The following is a 21,622-nucleotide window of genomic DNA, read 5'->3' on the forward strand; positions in this document are numbered from 1 at the left end:
TCTTTTTTTTTTCATTTATTTATTAGCTAAACACATGTACAGTAAGTTAAGTTATACAACTCACGAATATCTATCTATCTCTATCTCTGCACACCTAACAACTAAACATCTGTCATGTCTATTCTGTATTCTATTCCAGTATGTGTCACACGGATGGTGCACATGGATGGCACAATGCAGATTCTAGATTCTATTCCAGTATGTGTCACACGGATGGTGCACATGGATGGCACAATGCAGATTCTAGATTCTATTCCAGTATGTGTCACACGGATGGTGCACATGGATGGCACACAATGACATACGAACACATGGACACACAGACACGGATAGCACCGGTACTGTTTTTCTTCCAGGACCGGAAATATCAGGATGTGTGAAAGAGGCCTAATAGAGTACCTTGTGCTTAGGGACACATTGCAGTAGCACCTGCTCTGGATCACGTTTCCTCTGCAAAGCAACAAAATTGACCTGGTACATACGTAGCCGCTTGTATACATTCTTGGCCAGCTCACCCACATATGACTTTGTGGTATACCATAGCCAGTACCTTTAAAAAAAAAAGATACTTTAAGTAATATAAAACAGCCCTTATCTATAAGGAGTGATTTCATGGCAGGCATTTCAGATATGTATAGCACAAGGTATTATGAGAACATAAAGTGTGCCGCCATATGACGTCTCTCCGAAGCATCATTGTTCCCGAGAGCATTGCTTTTAGTTTTCTAATTTTATGTACTGAAGCATGATACCCATTTTTTTTTTTTTTTAAAGTCAGAGGTACTGTAAGAAACCGTATCATTCTCTGGGCGCCCTATGCATAAGGCCAAAAATAGTGTGTAAAATACACTGGGCAAGAGTTACTATTACTACTGTGGCAGAATTCAGGTTAGACAGCTATAGTAAATCTGCCCCAATGTAGCAGAACATAAAAACATGTAGAATACACACTAAAAAAGTAAAAGGCGTCTGTCTATTATAGGAAATAGTCAAGAAAAAGATCTACTAAACAAAAACATGGCTTTTAATAATAAGGACTCACCATGAAAAGTGATCCACCTGGAAGTGGGCATAAATATGAGTGGTTTGCAACGCAACCTGGTTGGTGATGTCAGTCCAGGTCTGTGCCCGCGGATCGCCATGCAGAAGAAACAGATGGGAACGATCCAATGTGTCACCTGCGAAGAACAAAAAAAAAAAAAGTGCTGATATTGGACCCAAACATGGACCCAAAGATGACGGCCAGAGCAGGACTAGTATAGTATCTGACCTGTCACACCAGGAGGGAGCGGCAACTGGATCTTGACAGGACTCAGAAAGTTGGCTGCTGAACTTTGTGAAAGACATAAGAGAGGACTAGTGGAGGACTCTGAGTCTCCAGTTATCTTCTCCACCATTCGTTTGGAGATTGGTAAAACCTAAAAAAAGTGAGTAAGTTAGAAAAAAAAAAAAGGAATGGAAATTAGAGAACCAGGTTTAATTACATCATCAGGTTCGGCTGTAGTCACTTCACATTAAATTCTAACTGCCCTTTCAGATAACTACTTTTCAGAATAAGCCGTCATGTGTTTGTCTGAGGAGTAACACTACTTCTAGCCATTATATGACTTGTATCCTGCATTTTTAGCAGTCTTTCTCACTGCACACAAAGCCCCAGCACCATCTCCATCAGCTTTTATAGCAGCAAGTGTAATCTGATCGGTACTGAAGACAGATCTGCAGACAGATTAGAGCTGTTTTTCAGTGCAGGGAGAAAAAAAAGATTTAAAGGGAATCTATCACAAAGTGTTTGCTATGTAATCTAAGAGCAGCATAATGTAGGGGCAGAAAACCTGATTCCAGTGATGTTTCACTTACTGGGCTGCTTGCTACAGATTTGATACAATCACTATTTTTTTCAGCTGCAAATCTAGCAGTGCTTGGAATGCTGAGTTCTGTATAACCCCGCCGACATCACTGATTGGCAGCTTTCTGTGTACACTGTCAGCAAGCTGCCAATCAGTGGTGGGGGCGGGGTTACACAGATTAGCTGGACTGGCCTGCACGTGAGACCTAGTCCTGTAGAGTTTTCTCCTGCTGATAAAACACAGATTGAACCGAAATTATAGCACACAGCCTAGTAAGTGACACGTCCCTGGAATCAGGCTCTATTGCCCTATATTATGCTGCTTTCATATTACAGAGCAAAAACCTGCTGACAGATTCCCTTTAATAAGAAAGGTAGAGGCATTTGTCTCTAATAAGATATACAACAAAGTTTCTTAATTTCACACTGTACTAATGATTTATGTGGAAAACAAATTGTAGTTACTGACCTGCATGCGCACTGTTCGAGTCTCTGCAGTTGCACCAGGAGGAAACTCAACCCGGATGTTTTGGTCCACACTAGAGAACAGGAGCTCCCCCTCTTTTGGAACCTTACGGCAATCTTCAACTAAACGTGACACCACAAGGAACCAGGAGAAGTGAGTGGTCTTACAAGAGGCCAGCGTCTATGTTAGTAAAGAAAGGAACAAGTCAGTGTTGTCCCATTAAAGTCAGGTTCAGACGAGGGTATGCAAAAAACGTCCATTTGTCATCCAGAAAAAACTGATGATTTTTCATCCGCATTGTCATCCACATGCTATCCGTGTGCCGTTTTTTACATGAACAATTTGATAAATAATAAGGGTCAAATCCAGTTTCCTATCTTTATAATTGCAACGGATCCATGAAAAATGCATGACGTATGGATGCTACCCAGTATGGGATGTGTTTTTTTTCTGCACCCATTGACTAATAGGCAAATCTCATCTGATATACAGATCAAAGAAGAGCATGCTGCGATTTTATACACTACGGATAGCATACGGATGTTTAATACATTCGTCTGTACCAGCCCAAAGTCACACTGACTGACAGCTGGCTCAGCGCTGATATGCTGCAGAGCGTGATGTCAGTCAGTGGCGGGGCACAGTTACAGTCGCCGCTGACTATGTAGTGAGCAGGGACTGAAGCCACACTGGCCACACCTCTATGACTGAAAGCCGGAGCTGCCAGCTTTCAGTTATAGAGGCGCTACTGGTGCGGCAACCGCATGGCTTTAGAACGCTAATAACCTGCAGATTAACCCCATATCTGCAGGGTAAGATTGTTTTTTTACATGACAGATTCCCTTTCATTTCTGTTCTAATATTGCTGGTGCTGACATTATAATTCCCACCTCATGCACTGACTTCTCCTTTGTTGTGGTGCTCAGGTCCATCCATGATCCAGAACAGTCACTAAAAGTCCTGATGACCACCTCACGCTTTGGCACAGGCTTCAGGAAGGCAAATGGGATGCTGATTTCTACATCCTAAGATAAAATGAAGAAAGCTTCTATAAATGTACAATATGTAAACTTATTAAGATCAGCACATCCTCCAAATAACTGTATAAAACTAGGTGAGCCACACCTTAATACCAATGGAAATAAATGACATACAAACTTTAATTGTCCACTAGGAAGTTTCATTTATAGGGGCTGGCATCAAGAGTAACTAAACCCCTGCCACTCTTTTTTATATTTTTGTATCATTCTAATTGCAAGGAAATCAGTGGAGGTCCGGTTTCAAAGACCCCCACCAATCATCAAAAAAAAATACAGCTCCTGTCTAAGAGCGCATACATAACAGAGTACAGACACAACAGAAAGCCTACAACAGCAAGCCTATGCTTTTCCATTGAATCGTACTCCCTTCTGAGTGCATGCTCAGGGGAATTTTCGATCACTCGGTGGACGATCCAGGAGCCGGACCCCCACTGATCTGCTTGCAATTAAAATGATGAAATAAAAATATAAAAAAAGGAGACAAAAGTTTAGTTACTCTTTAACCTCTTGTGTTAGTCATTTTTTGATTTTTTTATCTCCACATTCCAAAAACCATAGCTTTTTTATTTTTATCTCAGGTTAATTATATAAGTACTTGTTTTTTGCAAGATAAGTTGTATTTTGATTGCATCATTTTGGGTGTATTATACAGAATAGCTTTTATAATTTCTAGGAGGAAAAAAAACAGCAGTTAAGGCTTTATTTTGTAGGATTTTTTTACAGCGTTCACTGTAGTGTCAATGACAAGTAAGAGAAGAGTAGGGGACATCAGAAATGGAGCAGTTAAATTTGAGACCAGAAAGCTGAAACCTTAGAAGACAACTACTAAAAGTGTAAGGCAGTGCCATAATCTGGGCGCCCAAGAAAGCAGAGGGTGACGACACTGGGTAACAGTGATGGACCCTAGTGGGAACCAGATAGGTCCCATGATGGACAATTCAGCCAATGTAGCTTGGTGGATACATTCAGTAATTGTGGTGCCAACAGTGTAATGCCATATGGATGCCCAACGAAGCTTAGTAGGACCTGGAGGCTTCTTCATTGGTGCGTATAAATTAGAAACATGGCCATGGCCAATAAGTTCTGAAATAAAGTGGACGTCAGGAGGTCTTTCGTGAAAGAACATACATGCTGTATGGAATGCGTACCTTACCTGATGGAACTGGATGCCATGAGGCTGTAGCTCCAAGGTGCTACTGAGCAGCACATCATGGTGCCCAAGCCGCACATGTTGCAGGTCTGGTAGCAATACTTGGTAATGGATTCTTGTTGTGCAAGATACAGCTCCAGGAGGAAAATAAAGATGAAAACCATGTGGGAGGAATATCCAGCATCCATCTGGTGTGACACAAAAACTGAGAACATTTGGAAAAAAAAAAGGTTATTACAGGCAGCATAATTTCTGGCCTCTATAAACTATATATATTCAACCAGCATTGTAATGTCATGTCATGGTCGCGTTAGACCATAAAAGAACCACTTTTTATCTGATATAGGTAATCAAGAATATAAAACTGTTTTTTTAAAGGGGGATTACTGTTTCAGAAAGCCCCTGTCCCCTAGTAGGAGTTTATTTAAAAAAAAAAAAAAAAAATAGTTTCCACAGCGGATTCTTTGATGTGGCTCCCAGTGTCTGTTACTGTCTGCAGTGCTGACGTCATGTGGACAGCTCTGCAGCCAATCAGTTAGACAATCGGTTCTGTCTAAGTTGTGCTGCCGATGTGACATCAGTGCTGCAGACAGTAAGAGACACCGGGAGCAACAGCAAAGGCACAGTGCTGGACCCGAGAAGGGGGGTAAAGCCCAGTTTGTGTTTTTTAAAGCAAATTGCAGCCAGGGAATAGAGGTTTTACAAACTTGTAACACCTCTTTATATGTTAGGGTTATGGTTGATTCTTCCACGTTAAAGCCACGTTCACACTATCAGTATTAGTAAGCCAAAACCAGGAGTGGGTGATAAATACAGAAGTGGTGACGTGTTTCTATTATACTTTTCCTCTGATTGTTCCTCTCCTGATTTTGGCTTACAAATACTGATGTAAATACTGACCAAATACTGAACGTCTGAACACGGTCTAAAGAAAACAATATTTCCATGGCTCTAGCCATGCACAGATCTTGGATAGGGATGAGTGGACCCATGGAAGTTTGGGTTCTGGTACCCTACCTGAACTTTTTCCAAAGTTCAGTTCGGGTACCAGAACTTTACCCGAGATTGAACCAGAACCCGAACCTTATTGAAAACAATGAGGACCTGAATCTCTCTATGTGACCGATGCAAAACACCAAACACTTCCGGCACAAGTCCGTGCTTGGCGTTTAGCACCGGATATTAATTGTCCAGTAAGAACCCCGAACTCTATATATCTGCTGGACGCCTCTTTGTCCCCATGCAGTTTGCATTAATGTCGGCAGCACATCCCCTGATCATGAATATGTGCTCCTAATAAACAATAAATTTTCTGCCCCCATAAAAGAGGCAATGAGAGCTGGGTATTTTACATGATAGGACACTGATCGGGACGGATTGTTCCTATGAATGTGCATTCGGCCCGATCATCAGCTTGTGTCTTTGGAGAACTGCAGAGACTGACATTACTTACCTCTTCTCTTCTGGTTTCACGTGCAGCTCCTTCATGTCTAAGCTTTGACTTTCATCTGTAGAAAAAACAAAGTTATATAAGTACATAATCCCACAATACACATATTGTCCCTCTCACCAGGATAAAGCCTTGTCCACATGGTGCAGTTTCTGCATTTTTCTCTTCAGCCTAAACCAAAAGTTAATCTACAGTATTTAAATAGAAGTCTTTGATTTTTCTCATACACAAAAAAAAAGACTGATTTCCACCAGTGTTTTGGATCAGATCGGTGTTTGGTCTGTGTGTCAGTTTTTTCCATCAGTGATTTTTCATATGGAAAAAAAAATTCTAAGCTTTTCCTACCAACCGGAATTTTACAAAAGGATAACACAGGGATCGCGTCCTTGTGCTGTCTGTGATTTTTACAAACCCATAGACTTGTATGAGTAATTTTTATCCAATTTTTCACAGACATAACGTCAGCAAATAAACATGCACATGTGAACAGACCCATATATTATAATGGGCACATGACTGGGCTCTAAGTGTGAAAAACACAGATAGAACATGTACGTGAAAAATGGAGGTTTGAATGAGGCCATTGGTCTCATTGATATGTCAGTTTTTTTGCATATGTGATAAACGGACTGATTTTCATCATTGTTTTTGGATCAGATTTTCATCAGCGTTTTTGGATCAGATTTTCATCAGATTTTTTGGATCAGATTTTCATCAGTGTTTTTGGATCAGATTTTCATCAGTGTTTTTGGATCAGATTTTCATCAGTGTTTTTGGATCAGATTTTCATTAGTGTATGGTCTGTTTGTTAGTTTTCACCTTCACTGTTTTATCAGTGATTTTCTCAAATGCTGAAAAAAATGTAAAGTTTCTTGTATCCATCACAATGTTAAAAAACGGTCAGATCACGGATTTCCTACAAATAGTATCCGTGTGCCGACCCATAGACTTGTGTGGGCAATTTTGAAACACGATCTGCAAAAAAACACAGATATGTGAACAGCATCATAGATTATAATGGGTGCGAGGTCTATCCTTGAAAAATGATAAATCATCTACATCTGAATGAGGCCTGAAATCCAAAATGGCTAAAAAAATGTATAAAAATCTGCATCGAATTGTCTTTTATTAACCTGGCCCAGCACGGATATTTTTGTCAATGTTTTTTTATCTTTATATCGAAATCTATTACAACAACAAAAAAATTTGCAATTTTCACACTGGGACCTTTGTGTTCTTTACAGAAGAGTTTTCAGAAGTCTCACTATCATTACAGACAGATAACACCTCAATATACAGCTGATAACACAGGATCCGCCAATCACAACAGGCGATGTCACAGTTCCCGCTCCATTCACATTCACCTATGCACATGCTCATTAGATGCTTCAATACAAGATATTGCTGCTAATGTTCATTTGAAAACACTTTTATCACTTTTTAAAACTTCTGACCTGTCTCTCAAAAGTTTCCTCAAAGCGCAGGGAGGCTATAAAAATAGTATTTTACCTGTAGACAGAGGTGATGACTCTGGTTCACCTATAGGGTTCTCTTGGAGACGCGCGCAAGAGCACTGTAGGATTTCTATAGGAACAACGCGTAACCTGTTGTTCCGTAAGTCCAGACGACAGAGGTGAGGCAGACGGGCCAGGCCTGCTGGTACTGCCACAAGGACATTACTGTGAAGGCAAAGATCATGGAGAGACATCATGTTGCCTATAGAATAAAAAATATATTTATTATATATATATTTTATTTGGGATCATGAAACATTAGCTTCACTCATCGGGTAATTATTTTATAAATCCATAAGATTATTTATATCAGGAAAGTGGACCCCTAACTCTTTACAATACCTAAAACACAAGCAGGCAGGTACTCACCCTCCCCAGGTCCAGCACTGGCTCCCTGCTGCTCCTAGGGTCTCGGTGTTTTGGATGCAGCAGTGACATCCCATTCACAGTGTGCATCACTGCTGTAGCCAATCACTGAGCCCAGCCTTTGTACTGAGGTAGACAGCACAAGAACTGGGCTCAGTGATTGGCTACAGCGGTGATGCGCACTGTGAATGGGATGTCACTGCTGCATCCAAAACACTAAGACCCGAGCAACAGCAGGGAGCGGTGCTGGACCTGGGGAGAGGGGAGTACCTACCCTACTTATTATTTTATAACATTTGGAACCCACAAGTCTGAAAGTGTAAAATTCCTTTAAAAAGCACAAGTTAAGAGAAAATGCCTATTTCTCCTAGAAGGATCATTCACACTCAATTTGCTTGTAAAATCTGACTTCAGTGAAGACAGTTTATTGACTCACTGAGGGATCAGGTTACAGTTGCTGCCCATAAAAGTCTATGTAATGGATGGGAAGGAGAAGAGGAGAGAGAGAAGCAGACACAGACGTTCTGCTGTGAGGTCCCCTGAGAGAAAAGAGAGGCACACAATAATAGGAGATCCATCAAGAGCAGCTTGTTGATAGTTTCCATGTGGAAGCAAGTAAGACAGTGAAGATATATTATACAAAGATGATAGACATCACATTTGCTGATCAAATAGGCAGTGTTAAATGGGTTTTCTACTTTCATTAGGATATTAGATCAGATCAGTTGGGGTCAACTCTTTGCACCCCGGCCGATTAATTCTTAGAAAGGCTCCGTACACCACCATGACAAACATTTTGTAGTGGATGTGCTGCACTCTGCCGTTCACTCCCATTTAAGAGACAAAGCAGCAACACCCAGCACTGCCACCAGCAAATGTGGCGTCTGGTGGTATATATGGGACTATTAGCAATGAGTCGGACCCCCATCAGTCTAATATTTCAGGATTATCCTAAGAATAGGTTCCAAAAAAAAAAAAAAACCCTTTAAGAAAAAAAAAAAAGTTGAGTCTAATTAAAGGGTTTGTCCACCTTTGGGGTATTTATTTCTTGCTTAGATGCATGCAGTTAGGGATGAAAATTATTTTTGCAATTGAGTTTCACATAAAATTTTGCACCATATGCCTTTTATAGCGTTTGTGTTGCATTACTGCAGGCTGCAGAATGAGTAAACTGAGAATCCTTCAGTCACCCCACTTCGACAGCTTGACAGGTAATTCTTTTATCTGTCTTTTTCTGAGCTCTTCTGAACTGATTTATAATCACCTCAAAGATGAATGCTCAGGAAAATAAAAAGCCTGTAAAAGGGAAATGGTGCAAAATTTTTAATAAAACCCAATTGCAAAAATGATATTTAGCCCCAAATAAATGCATTTAAGTAAAAAAAAAATACCCCAAAACTGGACAACCTCTTTAATATACTAATTAATGTATTCTTAGCATTGAAATTACAAAAAAAACAAATGTGGAAAATTGAGGCTGATACTTACACAGTGTTTCAGGAATATTGGCAAGGTTATTCCCAGACAGATCTAGATGGATGCATTGGTGCAAGGTTCCAAGCTCCCCTGGCAGGACCACCAGCCGGTTCTCAGACAGGTCCATCTTCTCCAGCTTTTTAAGCTGCCCAATGCCTGCGGGGAGCTCCGCCAGTTGGTTCGACATGAGAGAGAGATCTGTCAAGAATTTCAGGTCACCAATTTCATCTGGAAGAGTTCGGAGCTGGTTGTAGCCAAGATGGAGAGTGGTAAGTGAGGAAAGGGCGCTGATACAAGGCGGCAGCTCCGAAAAGCTATTGAAGCTGAGATCCAGGTGTTGCAGCCGGGAAAGCTGACCGATATCTGGTGGTAGGGTCGTCAGCAAACCGTTCTGACGGCGTCCGTAATCATCCCGGAAATGTCCACCTGAGTGTGATATAACAGTATCGATGATACAAGGGTGCTCATCCTATAAAACCACATATAGGTGCACACGATCATTGTAGGCTCCAATACTAAATATTTCCGCCTCTATAATTGGCACTTTAATATAAAAAAAACAAGATTTAAAAAAAAAGACTTGATATTCTTGTATAACAGCAATGAAAATGGAGTTTAGCCTGCTGAAATCTGACCGAGATAATGTGGGCATAGGAGTATGTGCACACGATGTCTTTTTCAGGCGGATTATGACTGAGAAAGCGCTAAAAGATGTAAAAAAAACAAAAAAAAAAAATAAAAAATAGGACTTTTTGTGCATATATTCTGTCCTTTTCACTTCTTTTAACCGCTGCAGGCTTCCATTTTCTTTCTTTTTTTAAATTAAATAAAAAATAACAAAAAAACTGCAGAAGATGTCAGAGATGATGCTTCAGGAATAACACTGCCAGCATTTTCCTTAAAGAGGTTGTCCACTACTTTAGCATTGATGACCTATCCTTAGGATAGCTGGCCGTCTTCTGATAGTGGCCGAGGCTTGGTACTACTTCAAATCAATTGGAGGCGGATGCGGAGTACCCTGCAGTGGCTACTATCAGAAGACGGAGCAGCTCGGAGAGTGAGTATTTCTGGTTGGTGGTCACCAACACCGATAAAAGCTGATTGATGATCCCGGGGTGGTCCCCGGCCGATAAGACCAAGGATGGGTCATCAATGATAAAGTAGTGGACACCCTCTTTAAGTGTCTTCTGCTTTTAAAATAAGTTGTGCGCGCAAAACCTAAGGCTGCAGTGTATGTTTTACTAAACTTTTTTTTTTTTTTTTTACATAAAATGTGATCCTAATATTGAGGTCGAGTTCATTGTGCAAAGAGGAAAAGTAAAAAGACCTACACTCTTGGCTGGACAGCTCAATATGGAAACCTCTCGTCTGCCAAGAACAATGTTCCTCCAAAAGCAACGTTGCCTAAACTCAACTTCTGAGGGTTGACAATATCGGAGATCCCACCACGGCCTGTCCTCTACTCGCTTATCATTATTCCCGACAGTATGTGTCCTTCCCAGACCTGGCCGGTATGGCTGCCCACATTCTAGACACCCGAGACATTCTGCACAAGGTCATCGTTGTCTCTGATCTGCTCAGGACATTCACCCTTATTGTGGAAGGAGCATCTGACTTCTACCTGATTTACCCATATGGACGTTATATGGACGGAATCATTTTTTTATCCAATGCAAATGAATTTACATCTAGATTGGATCAACATACTCACGGCTCAGATCACACGCTGTGCGGCAAATTTAAAGCACAATTTAAGGACAATGCAAGATGACATGCACTGTTGGGAACCTGGGGTCTACTAGAAGCAAAAATTTATGATGTACATGCAATGTGATGGGTAAAAGTAATAATTTTATGGGAATATTTTACCTTTCAGGATGAGAGATCTGAGACGGCTGAACCTTGGCAGATCAGCCACCACTGATGTTATCATTGCATCATTGCTGCTAAGTCGGAGAAATTCCACCTCCACCAGGTGACTTGTCAAATTCTCTGTCACCTGCAGGAACCTCTCACATCCGTCCAGGTACACATCGAGGATGAGTCTGTTGCCTGCGATATGTGGCGTAGGAGAGGCTGGTTCCTCGGTGCTGGTTCCCTCCCCCTGGGGGTCCAGAAGATGCTCCATCTCTCATTGTCTAAGTGTGGCAACACCGGCATGTCACAGCTCGCCCAGCGCGGAGGAGACGTCGGCTATACCAAGCTGTTAAGAAGAAGAACGAAGCGTGATGATCGACTGAAAATGTCAAAAAATAATTGTACATATCAACATATCATAACATTCATTTAGGAGCAAAATAAAAACAAAGCATCACAACCAGATTTAAAGGAGATTTGAGGTAGAACATCATTATTTTAAAAAAAATGCATTTCGTTTTGGGTGTTTTATATATCTACTTCCCATTACATAGAGTATGCTTACTCTCCAAGGTTAAGAGGGTTATCCGGTTTCAGAAACCCCTTGTTTGTTTCATAAAAACATAAATATCTTTACTCACCCTCCCCGGGTCCAGCGCTGAGTCTCCAGTGTCTGCTATTGTCTGCAGCACTGACGTCACATCGACAGCGCTGCAGTCAACCACTGAGCTTAGCGATTATATCCAAGTTGACGAGACGAGCCACTGATTGGCAGCAGAGCTATCGACGTGAACGCAGTGCTGCAGACAATTACAGACCCGGGAGCAGCAGCGGAGACTCAGCGCTGGACCCGGGGAGGGTGAGGTAAAGAACAGTTTGTTAATCATGCTGCTGCGTGGCCTAATTGTGCTACCATGGCCTTCATCATCGGACTTGTCTTTAATAGAGCACATGGAATGTTATTGGAATTGCAATTACAAAGGCAGCTGCCAGCAGGGGATTTTGATAATTTTCCCCAGTGGATTCAGCACGGCAGAATATTCCTCAGATGACCATTAATAACCTCATTGATAGCAGCCAATGCTGTAAGTGTGGGGATGTCTGCACGTGGCGCTCATACTCCATACTGAATACATCGAGATGTTTTGAAAATTTTGCTTCCATATTTTTCATCATTTGCAGATCAATGACATGTCTGTCCATCCTGTGATTCACACAATTCCATGACTTTTCCTTGCAATTTCAATGCTGAGAAGTGTGTATAATATATACTTACATATACAGTACAGACCAAAAGTTTGGACACACCTTCTCATTTAAAGATTTTTCTGTATTTTCATGACTATGAAAATTTTACATTCACACTGAAGGCATCAAAACTATGAATTAACACATGTGGAATTATATACTCAACAAAAAAGTGTGAAACAACTGAAAATATGTCTTATATTCTAGGTTCTTCAAAGTAGCCACCTTTTGCTTTGATGACTGATTTGCACACTCTTGGCATTCTCTTGATGAGCTTCAAGAGGTAGTCACCGGAAATGGTCTTCCAACAATCTTGAAGGAGTTCCCAGAGATGCTTAGCACTTGTTGGCCTTTTTGCCTTCACTCTGCGGTCCAGCTCACCCCAAACCATCTCGATTGGGTTTAGGTCTGGTGACTGTGGAGGCCAGGTCATCTGGTGTAGCACCCCATCACTCTCCTTCTTGGTCAAATAGCCCTTACACAGCCTGGAGGTGTGTTTGGGGTCATTGTCCTGTTGAAAAATAAATGATGGTCCAACTAAACGCAAACCGGATGGAATAGCATGCCGCTGCAAGATGCTGTGGTAGCCATGCTGGTTCAGTATGCCTTCAATTTTGAATAAATCCCCAACAGTGTCACCAGCAAAGCACCCCCACACCATCACACCTTTTCCTCCTTGCTTCACGGTGGGAACCAGGCATGTAGAGTCCATCCGTTCACCTTTTCTGCGTCGCACAAAGACACGGTGGTTGGAACCAAAGATCTCAAATTTGGACTCATCAGACCAAAGCACAGATTTCCACTGGTCTAATGTCCATTCCTTGTGTTCTTTAGCCCAAACAAGTCTCTTCTGCTTGTAGCCTGTCCTTAGCAGTGGTTTCCTAGCAGCTGTTTTACCATGAAGGCCTGCTGCACAAAGTCTCCTCTTAACAGTTGTTGTAGAGATGTGTCTGCTGCTAGAACTCTGTGAGGCATTGACCTGGTCTCTAATCTGAGCTGCTGCTAACCTGCGATTTCTGAGGCTGGTGACTCGGATAAACTTATCCTAAGAAGCAGAGGTGACTCTTGGTCTTCCTTTCCTGGGGCGGTCCTCATGTGAGCCAGTTTCTTTGTAGCGCTTGATGGTTTTAGCAACTACACTTGGGGACACTTTCAAAGTTTGCCCAATTTTTCGGACTGACTGACCTTCATTTCTTAAAGTAATGATGGCCACTCGTTTTTCTTTACTTAGCTGCTTTTTTCTTGCCATAATACAAATTCTAACAGTTTATTCAGTAGGACTATCAGCTGTGTATCCATCAGACTTCTGCACAACACAACTGATGGTCCCAACCCCATTTATAAGGCAAGAAATCCCACTTATTAAACCTGACAGGGCACACCTGTGAAGTGAAAACCATTTCCGGTGACTACCTCTTGAAGCTCATCAAGAGAATGTCAAGAGTGTGCAAAGCAGTCCTCAAAGCAAAAGGTGGCTACTTTGAAGAACCTAGAATATAAGACATATCTTCAGTTGTTTCACACTTTTTTGTTAAGTATATAATTCCACATGTGTTAATTCATAGTTTTGATGCCTTCAGTGTGAATGTACAATTTTCATAGTCAAGAAAATACAGAAAAATCTTTAAATGAGAAGGTGTGTCCAAACTTTTGGTCTGTACTGTATATAAGTATGTTTTAGATATAACACTATATATATTATGTATAAAATTGTCCAAGATGTTACTTTCAAAGTCCTATACTTGTGATATACGGTATTTTGGCACAGAGTTGTCGTTAGGTGTGTGATTGGAGACTCTGTATCTATCCTGACAGGTGATGGACCCCATTGACTAAGAGGTTATTCAGACTTCAGTTTTTCACGGATAGCACTCGTACCTATGATATAGTCTATTGGGTTGATCATATGTCCGATTTTATGCTTTCACCGATTGGTCTGCACGAAAGCACAAGTGTTGGATCAAACTCACCAATGTAACTCTATGGATCCGTAAAAATAATCGGACAGCACTCTGATGCCATCCGACTGCTGTCTGTTGATAGGAGAAGCTTAAGAAACCTCAATCAGTTTTTTGTATAAGACAAAAGTTGACCAAACTCTGATGGTAAAATCTGACGCACCGATCAAGCTCTGATGACGGTCTGATCAAAAACACTGATGAAACTCGGACAATTTTTTGCATGCAAGAAAAATCACTGATGTATGAAGAAGCCATAAAGTTCACAATCCCATTTGCAAATACCATTATTGTGTCTCATGTAGAGGAACAGACAAATGGAATTCATGTGGAAATGGAAGCCTAGGGGCCACATTGATTATTATGTGTCCGTCTGGGTCTCTTTATGTGTCAGTTTTTGGAACGAAATAAAAAGCCCATCAAGTAACAGAACCCAGACGGACAACACAATGATCAATAGAGTCCTTCTGCTTCTGTTTCCATCAGTAAAGCAACAGATCCGTTCTGTACATGTTTTCTGTATGTCTGTTCCCTATGGGTACGCTCACACTTGCTTATAAAAAATGGGTCCCATTCTCATCCAGGAGAGTGGGGTGATTTTTTCTCACTTGTTATCCGTGTGCTGTCTATGTGCGATCCGTTTTTTTACCTAGCAGCTATAAATCTTTTACAGGACCCTTTACAGGTTCCTACGAGACAGAACTGTAAAGGATCCGTAAAAATCCGATGCTGTACTGATGGTCCACACGGCATGCGTTTTTTTTTCTCGCACTATCCAATTTCAGAGTGAAATCGCAGAATGCCGAATACCGCTGAGAAAAAATACACAGATCTGCACCGCCTCATTATAACATAGGTCCGAGTACAATCCAATTTTTTATACGCAAGTGTGAGTGAGTCCTAAAACACAGCCAACAGATTGTGCAAACGGAAATGTCATTAATGACAGTGTGAACACAGCCTTATTTTTCCAGACAGTTCTGATTCTTATAAATCATAAAATGCAAAAACTGTTCATGGTCCAATTATCCAAACCTGATCTTGCTATGGCTTTTATATATGTAAAGTCGCTCATAAAGGCATACTGACATAACGAGGGGAGACTGGCGATATAGTAAGCGGATCTTAGCACGTTTTAAGGCCTGTTTACGTACAGTAATGCAAACTGTATAATAAAAAAAGATTATTAATATGACAGAGGTTGGAAATTATCGGCAGCACATTCCCTGTTTACATGAAGAAATGCTGCAGACAATTATTTTTTAGGGTGCATAAAAGAGGCTATTGCTCGATCGCTGACTGATTGCTGCAATCTTACACTAGCTCATGATTGGGATTGAGCGCTTGTGCAGCCAATTTACTGATACAAACGGTCTTTGGTTACATTAATGGGTAATGGCGTATTCAATATCATAAAAACTAGAACTAAATAATAGTGCAAATATGTGCTAGGATGTAAGGTGAGAAAATAGGTTTCATGAGTGACAATTTCAGGGACTAAAACTGCGGAGGGGAAAGGCCATTTACTTGTAGATGTTGATCAGGCAGCACAATAGTTTTCTATGGATATAATCCTCTTATCCTGTCTATAAAGACCACAATATGGAGCCATCTTAATAAACAACCCTTCTTCCACCATGCTCAGCCTTTGGGGTGCAGATTTTCCCACAATACACGGTAAGGAGTGAGCATGACCGTACATGTTCTTGCGATTTGCACTACTTATAGCTGACGACAAAACCCCTTCTACATATCATTGCAATATATGAAGATACATGACTGGAGGTGCTAATACAGATGGAAACAGAGTGAAGTGCAGCAATAGCTCCAGTACTCACAAAGTGAAGCTGTGACTCACTGAAGGCGTCCTTTGTTCTTCATTGAAGCCGCCTCACATGCAGCATGCAGAGTAGCAGGGTTCACATATTCTTCTGCAACGGTTAAGGGTTAAATGAACCATGTTGCACACATTTGGTGATCTGTGTGATTCAGTGGAGTCACTTTTTTTAAACTTCCTGGTTACATGAGGGTTGGGTGACGAAATATGGGCAGGAGCACAAGGGCTGCCTCTGCTCACCCTCCTTCTCTTCCCTATTCAGATCCCAGGACCACATGTGATCAGGCTGACACACTCAGGCTTTGTTCACATGTCCGTTTGGGATCTGTGTGTAACAAATCCAAATATAGGAAAGGGAAAAAAAAGAGAGTTTCCGCTTTTAAATGTCTCCATTGGAAATACCCATTTAAATACACAAACTTTGTTATCCCATTGTTATCCGTTTGGATCCTTTTTTATATAATTTTTTTTGTTCTAGTTTTCTGGGCTTAAAAACTGATCCATTAACCAGAAAATATAACTGATACCCATCTTTTATAATCCGTTTCCTATTTTGAAAACCCACAAAAAAAAAGATTTATTAAGACCAGCGTTGTACACGGCAGTCTTAATGAGGAAGCATGAAGGAATAAGATGCGCCCCAATGAATCGCATGCCACTTAATGACTTATATATACACATAATAAAGTGCTGTGATCCTCCGTCAGAGATGTTCTCCAGCCAGAGACTAGAGCACATTTCTGGCAAATTTTACACCACTAAACTGACATAAATTTTCATGAATTAGACAGGTCAGTATTCGGTCAGTATTTTTTCTCAGGAGTGGGAGACAAAACCAGGAGTGGGTGATAAATGCAGAATTGGTGACTTGTTTCTATTATACCTTTTCTCTGATTGTTCCTCACCTGGTTTTGGCTCCCACTCCTGAGAAAAAATACTGACCGAATACTGACCAAATACTGACAGCGGGGCCGTGGCCTTAGCCACACTCCTCCTTCCTATGCTCCTCCACTTTTTCCAAAGCTGGCCTGGAGTGGCGTGAAAACATCAAATGTCAACAAATTTTTGTGCAAATGTTTTGCAAATTTTACAGGTGTTGTAAGAAAAAATTTGTACATAGACACTGTAATAAATCAAGCCAAAAGTGTTTTTGTGTTATCCATTCATAGACAGAAAAAAATGTGCAGATCACTTTTTTTGTCCAAAAACTGGATGCTTAACTAAAAGCTTGAAGTAACACAAAAGGAGCTATCAAACAAGCAGGAGGAGGCGGCGCTGGGTGGGGAATAGAGCTGGAGTGACGGAGGCCTCAGATCTACCATAGTCCTTCACCCTCATTTGCATATTGATTAAAACACTGATTTCTCAGTAACGGAGGAACGGGTTGACCATGTAAAGGTATTGCTGGACTGATCTTTGAAAGAGCTACATGTGCATATAAATAATTGGGGAGCAAAAGCCTGCTGACACATTCCCTTTAAGCATGCCAAGCATAGCCATACAGTTTGTAGCATACGTCTGTAAATAAATAAATGTATCCAGATACATAATGCACAGTATCAATAGTCTTCTATGTGGCAGATATACTGTATGTCAAAAGGTGTAGGCAGAATAATCATGACTGAATGATAAAGATGACGAATGTCTATAAGTCAGACACTAATATGAAAAAATCATCAGTATTTTCTGTAATCTGTAACATGATAATTACCAATAACCTGCACACACATCCCCGCTTCAGAAATATCACGGATTCATCTATTTTGTATTAGATACCTGAGCTCGCCTGTTTTGTGGACTCTTTGTGAATTTATGCATAGCCGCTTTAAAATATTGTTTGTAGACATAAGAAGTACGGCTTCATTCCCACGTCAGTGATTATCATCCCTGTGTGGCTAGTTATTTCACAGACGGCACACTGACACATTATATTCTATGGGGCTTGGCACAAAGGGTCAGACATAGGTTCAATGTGTGCAGCAGCACAGGGGCCCAAGAGGTGAGGGGGACACTACATCCAGAGCAGCAAGCGGCCCATATTCTTTTCTTGGACAGCGACCCTATTCTGTTTGTGTCCGCCTTGATTTCATATTTTTTGGCTGACCAATAGTCTGCATAAAGAAAATGGAGACATTAAAGTCAAACACTCAAAGTCCCAAATTACTATTAAGCTAGGGTCACACGACCGAGAGAATCTGGCCGATTATGCTAATGACACTCTGATCAGAGTTTGATCAGTTTGATCAGTCTGATCAGATTTTCTCGGGTGAGAAGAGCAAGGCCACGGCCCCACTATCAGTATTCGGTCAGTATTTTTTCTCAGGAGTGGGAGCCAAAACCAGGAGTGGGTGATAAATGCAGAATTGGTGACTTGTTTCTATTATACCTTTTCTCTGATTGTTCCTCACCTAGTTTTGGCTCCCACTCATGAGAAAAAATACTGACCGAATACTGACCAAATACTGATAGTGGGGCCGTGGCCTAAAAAAATCTCTATCTTCTCCATTCTGTTCATCCGTGAAAATCGAACCAACATTTTTTCCATAGACATGAATGGCCGAGTGCGATCCGCTAATCGGATGTAATTCGTTCTTCGGACTGACTCGGTCCAAGGAAAAAAATCAGACATGTGCGTGGCCCCATAGAATAACATGGGGATGAGTGTGATTCATCAAAACGACGAATAGCACTCATCCAGTTTTACGGTCCTCTGCACGAGCCCTAGTTGCTCATTGCAGGTTAATCCTTTTAAAGGGAATTTGTCAGGTGCCCAGCTCTGCTTGATTGACAGGTCTCTTCCTATGTGAGTATAGAAAGGGTGGTCGAACCCGCTGAGGAAGGTGTCCTGACTCTCCTCAGACAGATAATGTCAGGAAAAAGTAGGATAGGCAAGATGACTTTCAGAATGCCCAATTCTTTATTTCTCACTGGAGACAAACCAAGGAGGTATGGAGATATGGGGGTCAGGATATATAGCTCTTCACTAAAATGAATTGCCACCTTTGGCTCTAGATTGATTGGTCACTAGCCTGGGTCCTCCTGACCGGGGGATTTAACAGAGTGATTCTCTAACACTTTTACTTAGCTTTGGTATTATTAAATCAGAGGCAGATAAAATCCCTATAGATTGCAATCATGGTAACAAGTAAATTACACAGATCCCAGGACATTACATTAATTACGTGTGTGACAGTCTAAGCATGTATGTCTGCCTTTCCCATTCTTTAGCACTAAACATGGACCCCAGTATATTATTCATTATGTAAACATTTACAAATCATCACTCTGAGAGGGAAGTCAATGTTTCTTATACCGGAAATAATTGGAAATACATTACTTTTCTGCCGACTGGTGATTAAATGAAGAAATAAAAAAAGAAAGAGGAAGGCAAATGAATGCTTAATTATTCACCCTCAGTATTGTGACACACCTGGATCTTACTAGAACAGCAGATTCCTATTATAAGACATAAAGGAGCAAATGTCGTAAGCTAGAGGAGACATAATTGTGGAGAATATATCAGAGAGCATTCATTTTAGTTTAAAATGAATTTTAGTTTAGTTTTTCTACCTCCAGTGCTTATAATAAATGAACAGGGGAGTTACCAGTGTGAGACATGTAGATCAGGAGAGCAGACTGTCAGTCATTACATGTCTCACACTGGTAACACCTCCTTTCATTTATAATGAGCCCTGGAGGCAGATTATCATGGAGATCTTTGTCCGGCCCAGAGATCTTAACAGCTCATTTACATATTAAGAAAAATGTGGATTTCTCTGGAATAAAACATCAGATCACAGATATAAAGGTATCATTTTATTCATCTTCCTATGACCTACATGCCCATATAGATGGATTGATACAACTGACAGCTTCCCTTTAAATTCTAAATATCCTATTTATTCCTTCTGACATTATCTTCAGGGGCTAGTCAGGAGATTTCTTTAACCATTGAACCAACTTTGGCCGGATTGATTGACTTGTACCTAATTTGTATGGAAGCCGTAATTCTGTGTTGAAATTAGGCATGGATAGTAAATCTACCTACATATTTAGTCAAACTAAGCCATCAGTGCAGTCCTTACCTGTAAATATGTATGTGACATAGTGTGATTTTGTCACTAAAAGACAAAAACATGTTAAGGCCTCATACAGACATGCAAAAATAAAAAAGGTCCAAGTTTCATCAGTGTTTTAGATTATATTTTCATCACTGTTTGATCCGTGTGTCAGTTTTTACCATCAGTATTTTTCTCATAACACCACGTTCACACGTTCACTATGTGGTCAGTATTTTACATCAGTAATTATAAGCCAAAATCAGGAGTGGGTGATAAATACAGAAGTGGTGACGTGTTTCTATTATACTTTTCCTCTGATTACTCCACTCCTGGTTTTGTCTTACAAATACTGATGTAAAATACTGAACGTGTGAATACAAATCCTTTTCTATCCATTATAATATTAATCACAGACAGCACACGGCTTGTGCACTGATGCCATCTGTATAAGTGATTTCCCGGACCTATATGCAATGGCGAACTTGAAGCTTGTGGGTCTGAATGCAAAAGCTCCAATGTGGCCCGTAATTATTACAAGTCTTTAATCGTAATGGTCTTTTCATATGGGCCAAAGGCACCTTCTGGGCCCCTTTGTTTCAGGGATTGGGAGTGACTGCAACCCCTACACCTATTATTACACCCCTGCTTGTATAGGTGATTTTGATCCATGACTCTGATCAAAAACTGATCTTTTTTTTTGTGGACATGTCTTAACTAATGGGTAAGTAAAGGTTCAGTCTACCTGCTTCAGTTTTTAAAAACAGATGCAACCTGGGCGCAAAACGGATGAGAATGAGAGAAAAAAGGGGCGTTTTACAAGGATCGAAAAATGGAAACGGAAGAAGCCCAAAGACCTTCTTAAAGTGGAAATACCTCCAGCTATTGCCAACATCTCCACTGCTGCGACGGTCACCTCTGACCCCAATTCTCCCCTTCTTAAAGGCAAAGTAGTCGCAAGCAGGTGAACTACACTTTGTGCACTTTCAACATATTTTTTTGCAGACTTTCAATGCAAACGGAAGGATGAGAGCGTCTCTCCCTGGAAGTCAATGGAAGATACAGAACCGACCAAACAAGAGCATGGGGCCATTTTAAGTTTAGACTGAACACCAAAAAAAAGTTCTGCTTTTACAAATTTTGTGAGAATCCCTCCCACCTCCTCAGGTGACCCCACAAAGTTATAGAAAGGAATAGCAGCCAACTGCTCTGCTACTCGTGGTATAGTCTTATGGGGAAGGCAATGAATATCATAGCGTGGACAGACACTAGCCTGAGGAGCGCTGCACTCCTACCCTGCACTGCGCCTGCGCCTCACTTTGAGTGTAGCAAGATGGCGCCGTGTCCCATAATGCA

At 41.0% G+C, this 21,622-nt stretch overlaps 1 protein-coding gene across 3 annotated transcripts in view; it reads right to left on the bottom strand.

Annotated features, from left to right (window-relative positions):
- The window catches only part of PIDD1 (p53-induced death domain protein 1), a 30,754-nt gene extending 14,285 nt beyond the window's left edge, over positions 1 to 16,469 (bottom strand). For 2 of the 3 annotated variants that reach the window (XM_073658675.1, XM_073658677.1), the window contains exons 1-11: positions 16,210 to 16,469; positions 11,178 to 11,511; positions 9,321 to 9,734; positions 7,462 to 7,668; positions 5,956 to 6,010; positions 4,506 to 4,707; positions 3,203 to 3,337; positions 2,316 to 2,492; positions 1,271 to 1,418; positions 1,043 to 1,178; positions 400 to 550 (exon numbers count right to left, since the gene is read on the bottom strand). In XM_073658675.1, the coding sequence (XP_073514776.1) occupies positions 400 to 550; positions 1,043 to 1,178; positions 1,271 to 1,418; positions 2,316 to 2,492; positions 3,203 to 3,337; positions 4,506 to 4,707; positions 5,956 to 6,010; positions 7,462 to 7,668; positions 9,321 to 9,734; positions 11,178 to 11,436 (1,884 nt within the window). In that variant the 5' untranslated portion in view covers positions 11,437 to 11,511; positions 16,210 to 16,469. The remainder of the gene's footprint in view (positions 1 to 399; positions 551 to 1,042; positions 1,179 to 1,270; positions 1,419 to 2,315; positions 2,493 to 3,202; positions 3,338 to 4,505; positions 4,708 to 5,955; positions 6,011 to 7,461; positions 7,669 to 9,320; positions 9,735 to 11,177; positions 11,512 to 16,209) is intronic. The other variant, XM_073658676.1, reaches the window with a different exon arrangement.
- Positions 16,470 to 21,622: the final 5,153 nt, after the last annotated feature.

Source organism: Phyllobates terribilis, unplaced genomic scaffold, assembly GCF_046119375.1.
Source record: "Phyllobates terribilis strain yellow unplaced genomic scaffold, ASM4611937v1 Scaffold_13__5_contigs__length_258822181, whole genome shotgun sequence".
Lineage (NCBI taxonomy): Eukaryota > Metazoa > Chordata > Amphibia > Anura > Dendrobatidae > Phyllobates > Phyllobates terribilis.